Source organism: Geotrypetes seraphini, chromosome 5, assembly GCF_902459505.1.
Source record: "Geotrypetes seraphini chromosome 5, aGeoSer1.1, whole genome shotgun sequence".
Taxonomy (NCBI): Eukaryota; Metazoa; Chordata; class Amphibia; order Gymnophiona; family Dermophiidae; genus Geotrypetes; species Geotrypetes seraphini.
In genome coordinates, this window is record NC_047088.1 from 118,626,971 (window position 1) to 118,647,519 (window position 20,549).

At 43.4% G+C, this 20,549-nt stretch overlaps 1 protein-coding gene across 7 annotated transcripts in view; it reads left to right on the top strand.

The window, feature by feature from the left end:
- Positions 1 to 20,549, top strand: part of COL6A3 (collagen type VI alpha 3 chain) — a 1,265,605-nt gene that overhangs the window by 179,161 nt on the left and 1,065,895 nt on the right. For 6 of the 7 annotated variants that reach the window (XM_033946673.1, XM_033946674.1, XM_033946675.1 and 3 more), the window contains one exon: positions 12,579 to 13,175. The exons of the other annotated variant lie outside the window; for it this stretch is intronic. In XM_033946673.1, the coding sequence (XP_033802564.1) occupies positions 12,579 to 13,175 (597 nt within the window). The remainder of the gene's footprint in view (positions 1 to 12,578; positions 13,176 to 20,549) is intronic. 7 annotated transcript variants of the gene reach the window in all.

Below are 20,549 nucleotides of genomic sequence, written 5' to 3' on the forward strand. Positions count from 1 at the left end.
CAACTAACAGGGCCCCTGTAACCAACATAAACATTAGATACACTCCTAGGCAGGACCCCAAAAGACAACAATACTATGCGGAAATGCAGCTGAACAATGGAAATCTTTCTGTAACTAGTAACAGTGGAGACAGCACAGCTTGCATAGTACATATTTTTCCCCCTACTCATAACAAAATATTATGGTTTAATGATTGAAACAGGATGTTGGAGCAATAACATAGCAGACTCCTAGAAATAAACAAAAAGCCATACTGACCTATTCGTCGTTTGAAGAGTTAGGGACAGCCATGTGACTATAACCATGTGGTTGCAGAAATGTATTGTTTAGTACATAAGACAGTTTCTGGTAAACCTAATTTTATTCCAGTATTTGTTTGGATGGTGTAGAGATAATACATCTGTGTATAAGGACAAAGTTTTCATCCATTAACATGGTTAGGGTGAATATTGATGAGTTAGGATGTGATGAGTGAAGTCACTGTTGCTAAGGAAAATACTAGTAAGGCAGAATTAAGAAACCATGTGACTTCAATTTGAATATGGATTGTGATTGGAAGATGTATGTATATTTAATAACGGCTTAATTATTGGAGGTATGTGGAGATATTAGGAGACAGGTAGATAGCTTGTGTATATGGGAATCGCAGCCAAACAATACACTTTGTGATGGTGAGCTGAATAGAAGGGCTGACAAAATTCAAATATATTATATTACCCATATGAAAGGTATAAAACATAAGTAAATATGTAACTTGAGGAGTATAACAGGGTAAGCATAAATTATTAGTACTCCTATAGAAAGAAAAAAACAATGATCCTGAGGGATGATTAAAGAAATCATTAGCATTGGTGGAGAAATAGCAGGTCAGGCTATTGTTCAAGTATGGCAATATAATAGTATAATAATCACAAGGAAAATCTATTATCTGTCTGTATCAGGACAGAAGATGTAAACCTACAGTGAGAGACATATGCATTGACATCGAAAGAATATTTAGACATGTGGATGCGGACAGCGTGAAAAAAGTAATAAGCACAGGTAATTATACAGTACACAGCAAAATTAGATGCCTGAGCAAGAAAGAGAGAGAGAAAAAAAGGAAATATGGAAGCACTCTCTCCACTCATATATATAAAATATATAAATCATTATTAATCATATGAGCATTAGAGATAATTATTCTGAGATGTTTCTAAAGAGATCAGTAGTAATAGTGAGAGTAGCAAGTCAGGCATAGCCACATCAGTTACCCAAAGGAATAAATATAAAACCAACAGCAATTGTATAAGGGAAAAAAAGAGAGAAAAAAACCCCAACCTTTTAATATAAGGAGAGCACTCTTACTGTTGGAACTGAATTATTAGATATAGAGAAGTTACCCTGATAGATGGCTGCAATTATCAGGTAAGAAGTGAAAAATATAAGTAAGGGTGTGTTGTATTTTGAAAATGGCAGCATTTTCTGAAGAGAGAAAGGGTGGGAGCATGCTCCATTTATAAGATAGAGGTTTGACAGAGAATATCAGAAATATTGTTAAACAGCAATGAGAAGAGCACATTTGGTACATTAAAAAGATAATAAGAGAATTAACTAGAACGAGAATATGTATCATGTGAGGACAAGGAATTTAGAAGTTTAGTAGGAAAATAAATAAACAGTATAGTTCACTTGAAAAGTAAGGACAACAGATCAGAGGAATGTCTAAAGAAAGCAATGGTTGCATCAAAAAGCATCTAGCCAAGCATAAGCAAAATTGTTATCCAGGGATAAAAGGATTAGTTGTATTAGCAGAGAGAAGAAAGGGCGGGAGAAGGCTCCGTTCAAGAAATATAGATATGAGAGAAAACAGCAGAGATCAAGCAATATAACAATTGGGAAACAGATTGTTTAGTAAGGAGATCGGCAAGATTAGTGTCAGTGGGAAGCACTAAGCAATAGTTTGAGGATATACAAAAAAAGAAGTAGCTACAAATTGTAGTATACCTGGCTTTGCCCACTAGAGAAAGGGAGACAGTAAATCTATTTGAGATAATGTCTTAAATAGAATCAATGGAGAAATCAGCAAGACAGAAAGATTCGCTGTCTTTACACAGAGAAACAATAGAGACAAGCAGGGAGTGCAATTTAGATAAAGTGCCCCTTAAAACAGGACCCACAAAGCAAACCTGCCGAGGAGAAACTAAACAAGAAGAAAATTTGGCTGCCCTATAAACTGGTTACAGTTAGACTTAAGGGAAGGAAAGGTAATTAAAGCTTAATTAAGTGAAGTGAATACAGCTAGATTCTTCCTGAAAAAGAAAGAGAATGCAGGGAGCCAACTCTGTCATGGGATAATTGGTTTTGAAAAGGTAACAGATAGCATTATTTTACTGCAAATAGGAGAGTACAACTGCAATGTAATGAGGTCTTAGGGCTAGATTCACTAAGCAAACCGATCGTGTACTGATCAGTTTGCGAGCCCTTTATGACCAGATTTCCCTCCTGCAGTATTCACTAACGCCTGTAGCGATCCTATCCCAATCATCCCATGCAAATTAGTAAAATAATGGCCAATCAGGGACTTCCTTAGACTCCTCCCTAAGGAAGTCCTTGATTGGCTGAGGTACCCCAGCTGGGGTGGGGCCTAAGGAAGCTATTGGGGTTGTGGCTGGCCAGAGAGCAGGAGAAGGAGGACTTTCCTTTTGCTCCCGAAGATTTTGAGCGGTGTAGGAGCAAGAGGAGAGACTGGGCGCCCCTCCTGCTCCCAACAACTATAAAGGTACTGGGGTGGGTGGGCCAGGCCCGACTACCTGGGCTGACCAAGGGTGGGCCAGGGGGTGGGAGACCTAGGAGCAGTAGGGACTGAGCACCCCTCCAGCTCCCAACTTTGGTGGCGGGTCGGGTGTTCCGTGTCGGAGGTGGACTATGCCGGTTGGGGGGGGGGGGGGGAGTGCTGTGCTGCACTGTTTTTTGTTGTTTTTGTTTAACACTGATGTCAGGAGGGAATTGGCATCCCTCTTGCTTTTTTCTCTGGGGGGGGGGGAGGCGGTGCTGCAGAGCAGAGCAGGGCAGGCAGGAGAGATAGGGGCCTGGGGGGGGGTTTGGGCATATCTCTCTTGCCTGCTCCCAGACTCTCCTGCTCTCTGCCGCCGTTCTCTGTAGTGCAGGCCCTCTTTAAAACCACGGGCTTGCACTGCAGGGAATGGTGGTAGAGAGCAGGAGAGTCCGGGAGCAGGCAAGAGAGATCTGGGCAGAGCAGGGCAGACAGGAGAGATTGGGGCATGGGGGGCGGGTCGGGCAGATCTCTCTTGCCTGCTCCTGGACTCTCCTGTAGAGAATGACACGGTGGCGGTTTACCCGCGGCCACCGCATTTTAGCCGCGGGTCACCCGCCGAAAACGGGGAAGAAAACTAGCAGTCGCTGCGGCGACGGGGACAAGGCCATTCACCGCCCGCGGGGCGGTGAATGGTCTTGTCCCCGCAGTGAGGCATGAAGGATCGCGCGGTCCCCGCAGCTCACACCTGCCTGCCCAATCGATTCTAGTGTTTAGCCAGCTCTCTCCCTTCTCCTCACCTTAGTTTGTAGATTTTCTTTTTCGGCGACCAGCACGCGCGGCTGCTCAGTGTTCAATCTTCTGCTCTGACGCAACCGGAAACAGGAAGTTGCAGCAGAGCAGAAGATTGAACACTGAGCAGCCGCGCGTGCGCGGCTCTCTGATAGCATGCGGGTCGCCGAAAAAGAAAATCTACAAACTAAGGTGAGGAGAAGGGAGAGAGCTGGCTAAACACTAGAATCGATTGGGCAGGCGGGTGTGAGCTGCAGGGACCGTGCGATCGCTAGTGTTCCCGGCTCAAATTGGAAGGAGGGAGTGAAAGGGAAAAGGATTCTGGGCCAAGGGGATGAAGTCGGAAAGAAAAACCCACAGCAGGAAAGAAAGGGAAGGACAGGCAGGTGAGCCAGATGCTAGAAGCAGGGGGGGGGGGGGAAGAAAGAGGGAAAAAAGCTAGATGGGGTTGAAAAGAAGAGACACACTGGTATGGAAGAGGAAGATAGGGGAAATCTGGACACAGGAAGGTAACAGAAAGAGGGGAAATTATGTGCATGGGGCATAGGGACAGAGACATAAAGGGGACATGCCATGGGGATGGTATATGGACACAGGGGGGGCAATGACAGATACATAGGGGAGATATTAGAAATGGAAAAAATAGGAGCACAGAAGCGAGATGGTTTGTGGGGATGGGACAGGGACCGAGCTCGCAGGCTCCAGTGGCTTGCACAAATTACATTGTAACGTGCCATGAAAATAAGAGGGAGGAAGGTAGATAGATAAGCCACGTGAGAGGAGCTGAAGGGTAGTAGAAAGGAACAGATGGTAAAGGAGGGAGGGAAGGGTGGTGGTGGAAAGGAATAGGACAGACATTGAAGGAGGGTGGAGAGGAACAGACCCCGAAGGGAAATGTGGAAGACAGAGTGGGAAGAAGACAGATGCCAGACTATGCGGGAGCGGAGGGAAGAAGATGGGTGCTAGACCAATTGGGGGGGGGGGGGTTAAGGGAGAGGCACAGTAACAGCAAATGGAAGACGCAGAGAGAAGACACACAGTGGATGGAAGGAATTCAATGAGAAGATGTGGAAAGCAGAAACCAGACAACAAAGGTAGAAAAAAAAATTATATTTATTTATTTATTTATTGCTTTAGGATAAAATAGTATATTAGTTGGGTTGATAAAAATTTATAAACAAAGCCCTGCCAGCTGAACATCTCTTTCTCTAGTTCAGCAGCAGGAACTTTGATTTATAAGAAAGGAATAAGCTAAATATTACAGTACTAAGGCTTATATGGATGCAGCGGGGACGGTGACGGGGCGGTGAATGGGATGGCAGTTGCGGTGACGGGGCGGTGAAAGGGATGGCGGTGACGGTGACGGGGCGGTGAAGGGAACGGCGGTGACGGGGCGGTGCAGAGGATGGTGGGCCGGTGACGGGGCGGTGACGGAGACAGATTTTTTCCCCGTGTCATTCTCTACTCTCCTGCTCTCTGACGCAATTCTCCACAGTGCAGGCCCGCTTTAAAACCACGGGCTTGCACTGCAGGGAACGGCAACAGAGAGGAGGAGAGTCCGGGAGCAGGCAAGAGAGATCTGAGCTGGGCTGAGCCCTGACAGCAGTGAGAGGAGGCTGCTTCTCCTGTCACTACTGTCAGGGTGTGTGCATGAGCGGGCATCGCTCTGGCTGTGGGTAGGGGGGGTGTACTAACGATCGTCCCCATTTGCATGCAGGCCTTTACTGAATGGGTCGGCCGGCATGCAAATGGAAATGGATCGCATACGGTTTGGAGGTTTAGTGAATCCTGCCCTCAGTAATAAAATAGGCAAAGCAATAAAGATCAGTACCTTGGATAAAGCAAGAGAGCGGAGAAAGAGCAAGCAGGATTGCATAAGACCTAGCCGCAGAGAGTCAGAATGTTAGAGAGATTAGCACAGAGAACACAATTTAAAAAACTGTTGATTAGATAAGAAAAAATAAGGGCTAGATTCACAAAGCAAACCGTCTGTGTATCGATTGGTTTGCGACCTCTGTATGAGCAAATTTCCCTCTGTCCTGATTCATTTACCTCTCTGCCGACTGTCCTACAATCCATGCATGCAAATGAGGGTAACAGCATGCAAAGTAGGCAGGGACGCGATTCACTAAGCAAAACTCTGCAACACTGACTGGGCTGGCCAATTACAAACAAGCGACTGCTGAGGACCGGTCGCTGAAGCTCTTTCCAGCTGCCCTGCCTTCTGCCGCCCTGCTCTCTGCCGTCAGTCCCGATCTCCTGCTGTCCTGAATGCTCCAGTAGCCTGTGAGTGAGTCTGACAGGGAGTAGGGACTGTCCATGGAAAGAACCAAAACTGGGTACAATATTACCCTTGCACGTCCCAGTCTCAGTTCTCTTGAAGATGGCAAAGGGCCAGATATACTTTAAATGATACACAGATTTTCCAGAATAAACATGCTGTTTGCTCATTTAAATACATTTAAATAACCAACTTTTCATTCTCGGTTTGAAACGCTGCTCATCATTTGAAGCAGCGCTGTAGGGAGGCTTCCGTACACTGAACAGAAGAGCAGCGTCACTCTAATTTGCAAAGCAGAGAAACGTGCATTTCACGATAGAGCAGGAGGAATTGAATTTCTGCCTTTAGGACCTGTGAGACCTGCTGAGCTCCAGCTGCTGAGCTAAAAGTGTCCTGAGCCCTGGCTAGCAGCCGTGTGTAAAAAAAAAAAAAAGTCATGGCTGGGTCTAGACACATGCGCAGACCATCTGCTCATGTATCGGGATTGCACACCAGCAATCCGTGCAGGCAGATGGGGGCATTCCTCTGATCATCCCCATCTGCATGTTCTACTTTTGAGAATCCATTGTACCTGCCTGGATTGGGCATGGGTCAGTCCCGATTGGGCAGGTTTGTGAATCTAGCCCTTAGTTTGGGAGAGATAAAGGCAGTAAGTATCAATGAGGGTCATATATACATATCAAACAACAAGATTTGCATAAGCCAAGAGAGATTGAGTCATTATAAACTTGTGAATGAAGCCAGTATAGAAGAGAGGTGAGGTGGAGTAGATGCACATGCATATAAATACAGCAAAGCCGGTGAAGAGCAGGAAAAAAAGCATAACTGTTGTAAAAAAAACACAGCAGTCACTAAGAGATGGGTTTGAAAAAAACAAGCAAACCCATAGTTAACAGTTAAACTCTGCAGTGTTTGAGATATATGGCAGAGCAAAGTCACTTAGGAATAAAGTTGAGAAAAAGTCACCCTATCTTGGTTTGGTGAATCAATTTTTTCATAATCTCAGGTTCCGAGTAGTTGTCGGTGTGATTTCGATATGTAACTCTGAAATGTGCTGGGTAAAAAAGTCCATACTTACATTACATTACATTAGGGATTTCTATTCCGCCTGTGCCTTGCGGTTCTAGGCGGATTACAATATAGAAGATATCTGGGCATTTCCAGTAGAATTACATTACAGGATAAGAGTAAGTTACAGGAACCGTAAAGAATTATGATACTTCAATTTCACGGAAGATAATACATATCACAGAAGATAATACATATCAACTGAAACAAGTTAAGTCAGGTGGGGTGTAAAAGAGTTACAGTAATTCTAGATCACAGACAAAGAGATACTATAGGTGGGTGTTTCCAAAGGCATTGGAGCACACAGGTCTTTAAGCTCATGTCGGAGAGCAAGAAGGATTTTCTTTTTGCAGCAGTTGAAAGTGCCAGATCCAGCACGATGAGGATTTTGCGACCCTGGTGTAGCATGGAGGCTTTTCCCTTAGCAGTAGTGAGGATCTGGAGTGCTTGCTGGAACTGGAGAAGTTTTACAATGATGGGTCTGGGATGCTTGTTACCTGGAATGGGTTTGGAGGGTGTAGGGTGAGCACATTCCAGTTTGAGGGCAAGAGATAATTCAGTATCAAGAAACTTCGGTAACCAGGATGAGATGAAAGCCATGGTATCTTAAGAACATAAGAAGTTGCCTCTGCTGGGTCAGACCAGCGGTCCATCATGCCCAGCAGACCGCTCCCGTGGCGGCCCATCAGGCCTGTAAGTGATCCTTTGTCTAAAACCTTTCAATACCCATTATTCTTCTATCTATACCTTTCCATAATCCTATCTCTACCTCTATCTATATCCCTCAATCCCCATATGCTTCAGGAACTTGTCCAATCCCTCTTTGAATCCCCTTAATGTACTCTGTCCTATCACATCCTCCGGAAGTGCATTCCAGGTGTCTACCACCCTCTGAGTGAAGAAAAATTTCCTAGCATTGGTTCTAAACCTGTCCCCTTTCAATTTCTCTGAGTGCCCCCTTGTTCTTGTAGTTCCCAATAGACTGAAGAATCTGTCCCTTTCCACCTTCTCTATGCCCTTCATGATCTTGTAAGTCTCTATCATGTCTCCTCTGAGTCTCTGCTTCTCCAGGGTGAAGAGCCCCAGATTCCTAGAAGAAAAAGGGATTGAAGGGTATAGATAGGTATAGACCACTACTCAGGCAATGGGCCTGATGGGCCGCCGCGGGAGCGGACCGCTGGGCAGGATGGACCTATGGTCTGCCTCAGCGGAGGCAACTTCTTATGTTCTTTCTAGCCTGTCTGTGTATGAAAGGTTTTCCATACCTTTTATCATTCTTGTCGCTCTTCTCTTAACCCTCTCAAGTATCTACATGTCCTTCTTTAGGTATGGCGACCAATATTAGACACAGTATTGGGTGCACCATCGCGTGATACAGCATGATGACTTCCTTCTTCTGGTTGTAATACCCTTCTTAATAATACCCAACATTCTGTTTGCTTTCTTTGAGGCTGCTGTGCATTGTGCTGTTGACTTCATTGTTGTGTCCACCAGCACACCCAAGTCCTTTTCAAGGTTATTTGCCTCTAGTACTAATCCCCCATTTGGTAGCTGAACATCGGGTTCTTTTTCCCTATATGCATGACCTTGAATTTCCTTACATTGAAGTTCATTTGCCATTTATTCGCCCACTCCTCCAGTTTGTTCAGGTCCCTTTGTAGGTCCTCACATTCTTCCACAGTTCTAACCCTGCTAGAGAGTTTAGTGTCATCTGCAAATTTTATAACTTCACACTTCGTCTCTGTTTGTAGGTTGTGATAAATATATTGAACAGCAGCGGTCCGAGTACTGACCCCTGCGGAACTCCGCTCGTGACCCTCCTCCAGTTCGAGTAGTGGCCCTACACTCCAACCCTTTGCTTCCTGCCTGCCAACCAGTGTTTAACCCATCTGTGTACGTTCCCTTCCATGCCGTGGTTTCACAGCTTCCTAAGTAGCCGCTCATGGGGTACCTTGTCAAAGGCTTTTTGGAAGTCGAGATAAATGATGTCTATGGGTTCCCCTTTGTCCATCTTTCCCCTTGGTACTTTCAGGCATTCCTAGAATGTGAATATTGCTCCTTCTAGAGCGATTTGCCATGTCTTCCCAGATAATTCCCAGAGTCCACTTCAAATGCATCTGCCTAACTTTCAAGATCGTCCACGGCATCCTTCCACCATTAATTCCGCTTTCTTGGAACTCCTCAAACCCTAATACCACCAGACCCACCCAAAAATTGAAGCTATCCTTCCCCTCACTAAAAGGCATTTCCCTCCCAGGAATACTGGGGACTTCCCTCCACTTCAGACTCACCGAGCTCTGGAACAACCTTACCTCCCCCCTTCGGAACCTGAGTGCTCTCCAACCCTTCCGTAAACATCTGAAAACCTGGTTATTCTCAAAAATCTAACACTTCCCTCCTCATTTGACATCCTAGCCCTCTAACTTCCTTCTTTCCTCTGATCCTCATCTAGCCCTTTCCTTGTAGTTCCTTTCTCATTACAATTCCTGTAAACCGTGCCGAGCTCCACAACCATGGAGATGGTGCGGTATATAAACCTAAGGTTTAGTTTAGTTCTTCCAGGTCGACCATGAGTTTCTGAATGGCAGTGGAATTGGTGCGAACAGCCGGAATTTGCACTGCAGAGACATAGAGAGAAAGCTGTTCAAAATGCTGTTGTGAAGTATCGAGCTGGGAGTGAATTGATTCAAGCTCTGTTCTCATGTCTTTAGAAATTTCAGGTGAGTTCATCATAGTTTTGATGCTTTGCAATTCAGCCAAAATGGGGTCATTGTCAGCCTCGTGGTCTTCACTCCTGTCCATTTTTTTCTGGTGAAGGAGGTGTAGATTTCAACCATTTATTTGTTGGTTGAGGTTCTGATTTGGTTTTTTTAAGCCATTTGGTTAAGAGAGTGCCGTACATGACAGAACTGCAACTTTTATGCACTAAGATCTGCTTGAAACGCGATATTAGAGCGATGATCAGTAATTGGAAGTGGAAGCTCCATCATGTTCATGCGTCAACCGGAAGTCCCCTGCCGTACAAATTTGGATTACTGTAGAGTGTTGACCTCCCTGGGAGCATACGCTTAGTTTCACTTTTTCTATGGGACTCAAGTATATTAATTGCGATTGAGTTTGCATACTTTTTACTGTGAGCATCTGCACAGAACTGCTTGGCGATTACATGTTGAGCTGTGATTTTGAGTTTACTAGCAATTCATAAGTTTTTGTAAGTACCGCACTGAGACTCTATTTGTACCTTATCTGTACCCTATCTGAAGTGCCCTTTTGTTCTGTCTCCTTAGATTTCTGGCTCATTAGATTTTTGTAAATATCACATTGCTTAGTTTACATCTGACCTTTGTAACTTTTGTAAGGATATTGCTTCAAGCATTATATATATATATAGCGACTGAGTGCATCCTGTTCACTCTTTGCATCTATAAGTAATAGCATGGCGGTTTTGATCATAGTTCTGTCCTACCAGATTCCTTGCGAGCACTACATCAATAATACATTTGTTTTTTTATAGAAATTGCTTCCAGTATAGTTCCTATACATAAAACCCTTTGTTCAGTTCAGTGACAGTGTTTTTGTGAGTTACTGGGAGATCCTCTAAAGTTAGCGATCATCGCTAAATCTGTTTTCATAGCTTTAGCGACAATCGCTGTTATCAACCCAATGCACAAACTGCATATTTTTCCTCTCAATCGCCCATTTTCAGATCCGCCAATGCAAATTAGCTTAATCTATTATGTACCTGTAAAGGCGTGAATCAAGACCAATTTTATCAAAAGCTCTATGATATGTGCACATCTGGTAAATCTAACTATGCTTATGTTTGTGAATATAACTTCCAGCCTACTATACATTGTGTAATTAGCCACCTCTTTTTTTGGAGTTATAGATTTACTTTCAGTAGATCACCATTGTTTTATCTTTACAGTTTTGAAGGGAAAAGCTGAATGGATTAGCATTTCTTAGCACATAGGCATGTGAGATTTTTTGTTTCCATTCATGGTTAAACAATAAATAAGAAAAAAATATAAGCTTATTGCACTTCAAACTTGGATATCACTTTAAGAATCTGATTTATATCACACGCTCACTGCTAATTGGTAAGACCATGTGCAACCACGAAATGAACCACGATTCAATCCCCCTGGAGCAATTGGTCAGGTAATGATTTAGGACTACAATCTGCCACACTGGTCATCCAAGCTTTTTGCCAAAGAGCATTTGTCTTTTGAAAGGAAGACTCAAAGCAGCCTTAGATGTAGAATCTGCTGCCCATTTTTTAATCAAGAGCATTCTGCGGGTGGAAACAGCATAAGCAGATACCTTGCTTATGACATAATACATCTCTGACAATAACACCTAGGGGTATGCACTCTCATCTGCTTATAGATTCTGGTGCAGTATCTTATGACAAGTATGCACCACATAGAAATCCATCACCGCTTCAGACCCAAAGGTAAAGCCTCAAACTGTCTTTTGAGGACTAAGGGCTAGATGCACTAAAGTCAGTCGGTTATAGTGACTGGATCGCTGTTGGCCGATTGTGGACCAGCGATCAATGCGCTACCAATATTGCATGCACATGATTTACACAGAGGTATAAATCATATACATGCAAACCTGACAGATCAATCACTCAGTGAGCGATTGATACATGCACAGAGCCCTAACAGCAGTGACAGGGGAAGCAGTCTCCTGTCACTGTTGTTAGGGCTTCTTCTTTTTTTTTTTTTAACGTTACACAATCTGCCCCAATTTTAAAAAAGCCCCCTCAGCACTGATGGTCCTCTCCAATGACCCACCCATGAACTGGCACTGCAACCCCTCTGAATACCCCTATGCCATATCTCCATCTGGTCCTGGACCCCCGCCCCAACCATCCCCTCCCCTCCCCCCTTCCCATGAAAAAAAAGCAGGAGAGATGCACACTCCCTCCTGCTACTGATGCTCACCTGAACCCTCCCTCACCCCCCTACCGTACCTTTTCTAGACATTGGGAGCTGAAGGGAAGCATGGTCCCTCCAGTTCCAAGGCCTGCCCATGGAAAATGATGAGCCTTCCCCTCCCTGGTGCACCATGTGATGCACGAAGAAGAGCCTAAGGCCCTGATTGGCTCAGATTCCTAAAGCCCCTCCCAGGGAGGGGCCTAAGTTCTGATATCTGAGTAAATCAGGACCTTAGACCCCTTCTCATGCAACACATGGGATACAGAGGGAGGAGCCTAAGGCCCTGATTGGCTCAGATACCTAAGGCCCCTCCCCTTGAGGTATCTGAGCCAATCAGGGCCTTAGTCTCCTCCCTCCTGATTAATTTAAAATATACTGTAAATGTGCATATACTGGAGAGTTAATTTTTAGTCTATTCAATAGCATCCATCTAGAGATCTTATCAAAAGTCAATATCATATTATCAATAGTATCCACTGGGAACAAAAGTGAAATGAATGAATTTATTTATTTTAGGCATTTATACTGTATACTGCCTATCAAAGTTATCTAAGCGGTTTTCAGTCGGGTGCTCAAACATTTTCTTTGCTGCTGTTCTCTAGAGAGTGGACACTACTTTATCTGTTCCTTGCTTCTTCACTAATGTGTCTACTCAATGTAAACACATGAATATAAAATCTTACTATGCTAAATTTGCTGTGATGTCATGTTAATTGTTTTCTGTACTCCACTGCAGTTCAAGTATTTAACCAAAGGGATATCATCTTCCTTTTGGATGGATCAGTCAACGTTGGAAATGATGACTTCACATTTGTGCGCAACTTTCTTGTGAGTTTAATTAACAACCTTGATGTTGGAAGAGAGAAAATGCGAATTGGTGTAGTACAATATAGTGATACACCTAAAACCGAATTCCGTTTAGATGCGTACTCAGACAAATCAGATGTGTTAACCCGTGTGGAACAATTGACATTGAAAGGTGGGATGGCTCTAAATACTGGTGCTGCACTAAGGTTTGCTCTTGAAAACCTCTTCACTGAAGCTGGTGGCAGCAGGATAAATGGAAATATCCCACAGATCTTGGTGTTACTAGTAGCAGGTGGGTCTGATGATCCACATTTACAAGCATCCAATGCTTTAGCTCGAGCTGGGATTTTGACATTTTGTATTGGACTTGGGAAAGCCAAAAAGCCTGAGCTGGAACAGATTGCATTTAACCCAAACATGGTGTATGTGACGGATGATTTCAGTGCCCTGCATACTTTGCAACAGGAAATAATTAGACCTTTAACCACTTATGTTAGTGGAGGTGTGGAAGAAATTTCACTCACAGGTAATATGTGCCTTCTTTATTTCTCACTTTGATAAGTCCCAACTCTGTTGTTATTATGTCCTGTTAAAACTTAATTGTTGGGTTTTTTTTCTATTTACAGGCCTTTTGGTTAAGGATGGGCTGGGGAAGAGGCTTCATTGGCTGGGAGGGTGTAGATGGGATGGAATGAGCTTTGACAGAGACTTCAGCAGTTGGACTCCAAGCACAGTACCGAGTAGAGTTTTGGATTCTTGCCCAGAAATAGCTAAGAAGAAGAAATTTTTTTTTTTTTAATTAAATTGAATCAGGTTGAGCAGACTGGATGGACCATTCAGGTCTTTATCTACCATCATCTACTATGTTACTATGTTATTAATTACATAGAAAACTTGTATTTAACATAATTATTCATCAGTCTTTGTGAATTCTGCTTCTACTGCATCACAATTCACGGTCTATTCTTTCCCCTTTATTATTCAATATCTTTCTTGCCCCTCTAATGACCTTATGCCAATCTGTGGATTTCCAAGTCTTTGCCTACGCTGACGATATCCAGCTTTTACATCCATTGGACTCTAATAAAACTTCTGATATCATAGCGATCAATGAGAAACTTGATCAAGTTTACCATTGGCTGGACTCAAACAGATTGGCACTTAATATTAAAAAAACTAATGTGATGCTTTTCCCCTGGAAAGACAGTTCTTCCCTTGTCGCTCCCATTGCTATAAAAAATGTCCCCCTGCAATTAGTTAGCAATATAAAAATTTTAGGGGTGATCTTTGATGATAAATTGAATTTTCATGATCACATTAGTAACATTATTAAAACAACCTTTTATAGACTACGAAAAATTCTATCAATTTCAAAATTTCTATGTTCAAAATCACTTAATATTCTTATTCACTCCTTGGTGATCTCTAAAATTGATTACTGTAACGCTCTTTTTAAGGAAATCTCTTTGAATGAAATAAAACGTCTACAAATCATTCAAAATGCTTCCATTAAGCTTATAAATAAAACTAGGAAGTTTGATCATGTAACACCCCTTTTAAAAAAATGCGCACTGGCTTCCAGTTACCCACCGGATAACATACAAACTATGCATACTCACTTTCAAATCTCTCCTTAATAAAACCCCAGCATTTATATATAAATTATTAATTCCTTATTCTCCAAATAGAACTCTGAGATCCAACGAACAGAATTTACTAACTATTCCGTCTCTTAAGGTTATTAATACAAGATGGCAATTTATTTTCTCTGTTACCGCACCTCAGATTTGGAACGCCCTTCCAATTTATTTAAGGGAAGAGCAGAATCTAGAGAAATTCAAAAGTAATTTAAAAACATTTCTTTTTAAGAGATGCCTTTGGTAATTAACTAAACAGTCCATAGGTCAAATTATTTTTACTGTATCATATTATATCTTTTATTTGTTTCCCTTTTTGTACTTTTCCCTTTTTTGTTCTACTTTTCTATATTGATTTTGTATTTCACCTCCCCTCTTTCCTTGTGTATATGAGTTTGTTAAGTTAAACTTTTAACCCCTAATGTCATTATATATAGTTTTGTATTGTATTGTATTGTCTCCCATTAATTGTAATTTTAAATTGTTCATCGCTTAGAAATATGATTAAGCGATTAATCAAAAAAACCATTAAACTTGAAACTTGAAACATCATAATGACATGACCACCTTGATGCAACATTTTAGTGACTACAATGACATCCAATGATGCATTATGAAAATCAGCAAGTAAGACATTGGTATAAAGCATGACTAGAAAAATGTGTTTCATGAAATACATAACATAAGAACATAAGAATTGCCACTGCTGGGTCAGACCAGTGGTCCATCGTACCCGGCAGTCCACTCAAGTGGCGGCCCCTAGGTCAAAGACCGGTGCCCCAACTAAGATCAGCCTTACCTACGTATGCTCTGGTTCAGCAGGAGCTTGTCTAACTTTGTCTTAAATCCCTGGAGAGTGTTTTCTCCTATAACAGGCTCCGGAAGAGCGTTCCAGTTTTCTATCACTCTCTGGGTGAAGAAGAACTTCCTTACGTTTGTACAGAATCTATCCCCTTTTAATTTTAGAGAGTGCCTTCTCGTTCTCTCTACCTTAGAGAGAGTGAACAACCTGTCTTTATCTACTTAGTCTATTCCCTTCATTATCTTGAATGTTTCGATCATGTCCCCTCTCAGTCTCCTCTTTTCAAGGGAGAAGAGGACCAGTTTCTCTAATCTTTCATTGTACGGCAACTCCTCCAGCCCCTTAACCATTTTAGTCACTCTTCTCTGGACCCTTTCGAGTAGTACCGTATCCTTCTTCATGTACGGCGACCACTTCTGGACACAGTATTCCAGGTGAGGGCATGCCATGGCCCGGTACAGAATGATAACCTTCTCCGATCTGTTTGTTATCCCCTTCTTAATCATTCCTAGCATTCTGTTTGCCCTTTTCTCCACCGCTGCACATTGCGCAGACGGCTTCATCGACTTGTCGATCAGAACTCCCAAGTCTCTTTCCTGGGAGGTCTCTCCAAGTATTGCCCCGGACATCCTGTATTCGTGTATAAGTTTTTTGTTACTGAAATGCATCACCTTACACTTATCCACGTTAAACCTCATTTGCCATATTACGGCACATTTCTCGAGCGTGTTTATGTCACATTGCAGGTCTTCACAGTCCTCCTGCGTCTTCAATACTCTGAATAACTTCATATCGTCTGCAAATTTAATCACCTCACTCATTGTACCAGTGTCCAGATCGTTTATAAATATGTTGAAGAGCACGGGTCCAAGCACCGAATCCTGCGGCACTCCACTCGTGATGCTTTTCCAGTCCGAGCATTGTCCATTTACCCCTCACTCTCTGTTTCCTATCTGCCAGCCAGTTTTTAATCCACGTAAGTATTTCACCCTCGATTCCATGGCTCACAATTTTTTGAAGTAGTCGTTCATGCAGAACCTTGTCAAATGCCTTCTGAAAATCCAAATATACAATGTCGATCGGGTCACCCTTGTCTATCTGCCTGTTGTCGCACAGCCAGTACTAGGTCCTGAGGCAGGTACCCTGGCTGAGCGCAATTTACAGTCCTGGCGTGCCCTCAAAGGGAGAAAGTCCTGCTGGGACAATAATGTTCTGAGAAAGTAAGGCTCAGAATGGCAAAGAAAAAATTCCCAAACTTTATAAGGGCCACCGTCCAGCCACGATGAAAATAAAGTAGGCTTTATTTGTGTTCTCAGCCCATGTTCAAAACATCTAACAACAACAAAAATCAACATAAGTCCAGTGAGTACTTTTGGGTTCAACACTCTGTGCACAGTTATTTGAGCACAGAAAAATAACTTTCAGGCTTTTCAAATAAAGCTATTCTGACTTCTGAGTTTCAAAACTTCCTAAGCTCATACAGTCCAATGAATCAAGCTCCAAAACTCAAAACAAAAACTTCTCTTCGGGCCAATTCAACAGGCCCCACAAGCACAGTCTATTCCTGGGCTCCAGTCAGCATAAAAAACAAAACACTTTTCTTCCTGTAGCACAAACACTGGCTCTTGCTGTAGCACTGCTTGGGTAGAACCTGGGTTCCCAAGCAGGCTGGGGGGAAATAGCCTGTTCACCACAGGTGGTAGCCACCCTCTCAAAGACAGGCTTTGGATCTACTTTCCTCACCCTCAACAATGCCTTGAGCAATGCCCACACTGCTTCAAATAAGAAAAAAGAAATAAAGAAAAATACCAAATTCGTTTTAAGCTGCTGGGAATCCAACCAGCCAGCAAACACAGTCCTTTTATCCCAGCACAGAGCAGTGTCAACTTCTTTAATCCAGCCAAAAAGAAATGGACAAAAAAAACCCCAGCTTTAACTTACATCCATCTGATCAACAGCTGGTGGCAGAGCAACTTCTATTGCCTCTTCTAGTCCCAGGCATGGCAGCTGATTACCTGGTAAAGAGTCCTCCCAATCCAGCATTTCTGCTTCTTCTCCTTGCCTGGCCATTGGAGCACCTAACCCAGGGTCTGACTCCTCTCCTGGTTCAGCTCTCTCTCTCTCTAGCTTGCACTGCTCAAACTCTCTTTCCCTGGGAGAGCCATGCACAAGCCTATGTGGGGGATGGGCAGGCTTCAGCTTTCCCTGGGCTTTCTCCTGCTCTGCAATTAGTCTCAGCAGGTGTGTGCCTAAAGGGGCTAGAGCCTACTTCTTAGGCTATGTCTTACCAGTGACTGGCTTAGGCTTAAAGGAGTTTTTATCCCCATAGTGTCCTGAATCCTCCCAGGGCTCCTGCTCTTGGGAAACCTCCCCAGAATATGAGTCCTGTTCCATGCTAGTTGGAGAGCTGCTACACTGATCTGCTTTCTTCAGCTTCAGGGCTATGATTGTATGCTTTCTACTTGGAACAAGGCTAGCTGTAGTGCTGGGCTTCTGATACTGTTTACTCCCTCGAAGAAGTGCAGTAAGTTTGTCAAACAAGATCTTCCTTTGCTGAAGCCGTGCTGGCTGGTCCTCATCAGATTTCTATTTTAAAACATTTCAAAATATAAATTGCAATATATACATATGTAAATTGCATAAACATATATATGGCAATTTCAGAAAGACCCCTTTTATATGTAGAGATCACCAGTACACAAAGGTTTCAAGGGGGCATGACTTGGGAATGCTTTAGACCAGGGTTGTCCAATGTCGGTCCTCGAGGGCCGCAATCCAGTCGGGTTTTTAGGATTTCCCCAATGAATATGCATGAGATCTATTAGCATATATAGAGATCTCATGCATATTTATTGGGGAAATCCTGAAAACCTGACTGGATTGCGGCCCTCGAGGACCGACATTGGACACCCCTGCTTTAGACAATACCGGGGGCGGGGGGAGGGGGGGAATAAATATACATACGATGGTGAAATATCTTGCATGGAGAATGCACCTCTATGTTTAAAAATAAATCCCTCAATGGGCTTGCACCAGCTCAATGACATGCATATTTTTTTTAAATGCTTTTTTTTTTCATCCAGGGCTTTATATGAGAGATTTAATTAATTAAATTTGTTTTCTATCCCATTGTCCCCAAAGAGCTCAGACCTGCCTGTGTTTTATTTTATTTTTTTATGGGGTAGATATTTTGCTTGTGTAACACACGCAAAACATCTGTGCCATGGAAAAAAAAATAAATAAAAAAGACAGGCAGGCCTGTCAAAAAAATGTGCTCCCGAAGATGGAGGGAGCCTTGTCCTAAGGAGTAGGAGGGACCGGGCACCCCTCCTGCTCCCAACAGTTGAACAGGTACATGGGGCCTTGTCCTAAGGAGCAGCAGTCGGGTTTGTCAGTAGTAAAACCCGACTCAAAATAGCCAAGCAATTGTTAGTGAATCAATCGCTTGGCTATTTTGCATAGGGTTTTACTAATCTGTATGGGAAAATCGGAATCAGATCGCTACACTGGTTAGTGAATCTGGTCAGAGGGAAATCGGGTTGGAAAGGGCTTTCAAACTGATCAGTACACGATCAGTTTGCTTAGTGAATCTAGCCCATGGTATACAGTTAACAGGTTACAAATTGCACTGGATTTGCCATAATTTCAGTACATGCAGGTTATACAAAACGCAGCAGCACGATTGATAATGGGATTGTCTAAATATGATCATATTTCACCACATCTCCAAAAATTGCATTGGCTTCCAGTTGCCTTCAGAGTACAGTATAAAGCAGTGATGATTTGCCATCAATTCTTGTATGGAAACATCCCAGAATCATCTAATATAATAAAAGGCTAGGCCGCGCATGCACACTTCCTATGCGTGCGTCCGTTTTCCGTGAGCTGTAGCGACCCATAGGAAGTGCGCATGCGCGGCTTATGGTTCTTTGAAAGACGCAGCGGTGGCTACTCTCACGATCCCCGCCTGGGGATCATGAGAGGAGCCACCGCCGCGTCTTTCAACAACAAAAAAAATATGGCAAGGCGGATGTTGGCCGCCGCGGCTGTCGGCGGCTGCAGGCTGCGGCAGCTGTAGCCCACCGCAGCCGAGCACGGAGACGGGCCGAAGTTTTTTTCAACTTCAGAAACACTGCAGCGGCTCCTCTCACGAGCCGCTCCTGCGTCGGAGAAGGTGGCAATCATGAGAGGAGCCGCCGGGAAGTTACACTGCTGGGAGCTCGGGCTGTTAGGTCCGTGCAGGCTGGGATACAAGCTATACCACAGAGACCAAGTGGGTAAAAAAGGTGGGGGTATTGCCCTATATGTCAAAGAGGGAATTGAGTCTACTGGAGAGAACACGCCAGAGACAAAAAATAAGGTAGAGTCTCTATGGGTCAAAATTCCAGGAACAAATGGAACGGAAATGAAGATCGGCATCTACTACCAACCCCCAGGGCAGTCCAAAAAAATTGATGGAGAAATGACAGATGAGATTAAACTCAACAGCAAGGGAGGCAATGCAGTTATCATGGGTGACTTCAATTGTCCGGAGATAGACTGGAACCTAGGCACCTCCAGCTGCAGTAGGGAGACCAAGTTCCTAGATGCTGTAGGCAATTGCTTCCTGGAACAACTTGTCAGGGAAAATACGAGAGAAAATGCAATTCTGGACTTAATTCTAAATGGACTGCAAGGACCGGCACAAGGTGTAGAAGTAGAGAGGAACAAGTGATCAAAATATGATCTACTTCGATCTGGATGCAGGGGTGAAACATCGATCCAGAATGACGGCCAAGGCACTGAACTTCTAAAAAGGGAACTACGAAGGGGAAGAAGATTAAGAAGAGGATAAGCACTGTAAAAACGCTAGAGCACAAAATCTATATATACCGCATATCAACAAAGGATCCAAGAGGAAAAAGAACAAAGAACTGGTGTGGCTCACTGTAGCGGTGAAGGAAGCGATCGGAGACAAAAAGACTTCGTTTAAGAAATGGAAAAACGGATGAAAACTGGAAAAAGCACAAACAAGATCAACGCAGGTGCCATAAGGTAGTAAGAAGAGCCAAGAGACTATGAGGAAAAAATAGCCAAGGAGGCAAAAAACTTCAAGCCGTTCTTTCAATATATTAAGGGGAAACAACCCTCAAAGGAAGCGGTGGGGCTGTTGGATGACTATGGAATAAAGGGAGTGCTAAAGGAGGACAAAGCCATCATTGACAAACTGAACACATTTTTTGTGTCTGTATTTACCGAATAGGATATACACTACATACTGGAAGCCGACAGGCTATACACAGGAAACGAAGGCGGGAAACTGACAAGGTTGACGGTCAGTCTAGAAGATTGATAGGCTTAAAAATGATAAATCCCCGGGAACGGATGGCATCCATCCGAGGGTAATCAAGGAACTGAAAGGGGCTATAGCTGAACTGCTTCAATTAATAGCCAAGGATTCCAGAAGACTGGAAAGTGGCAA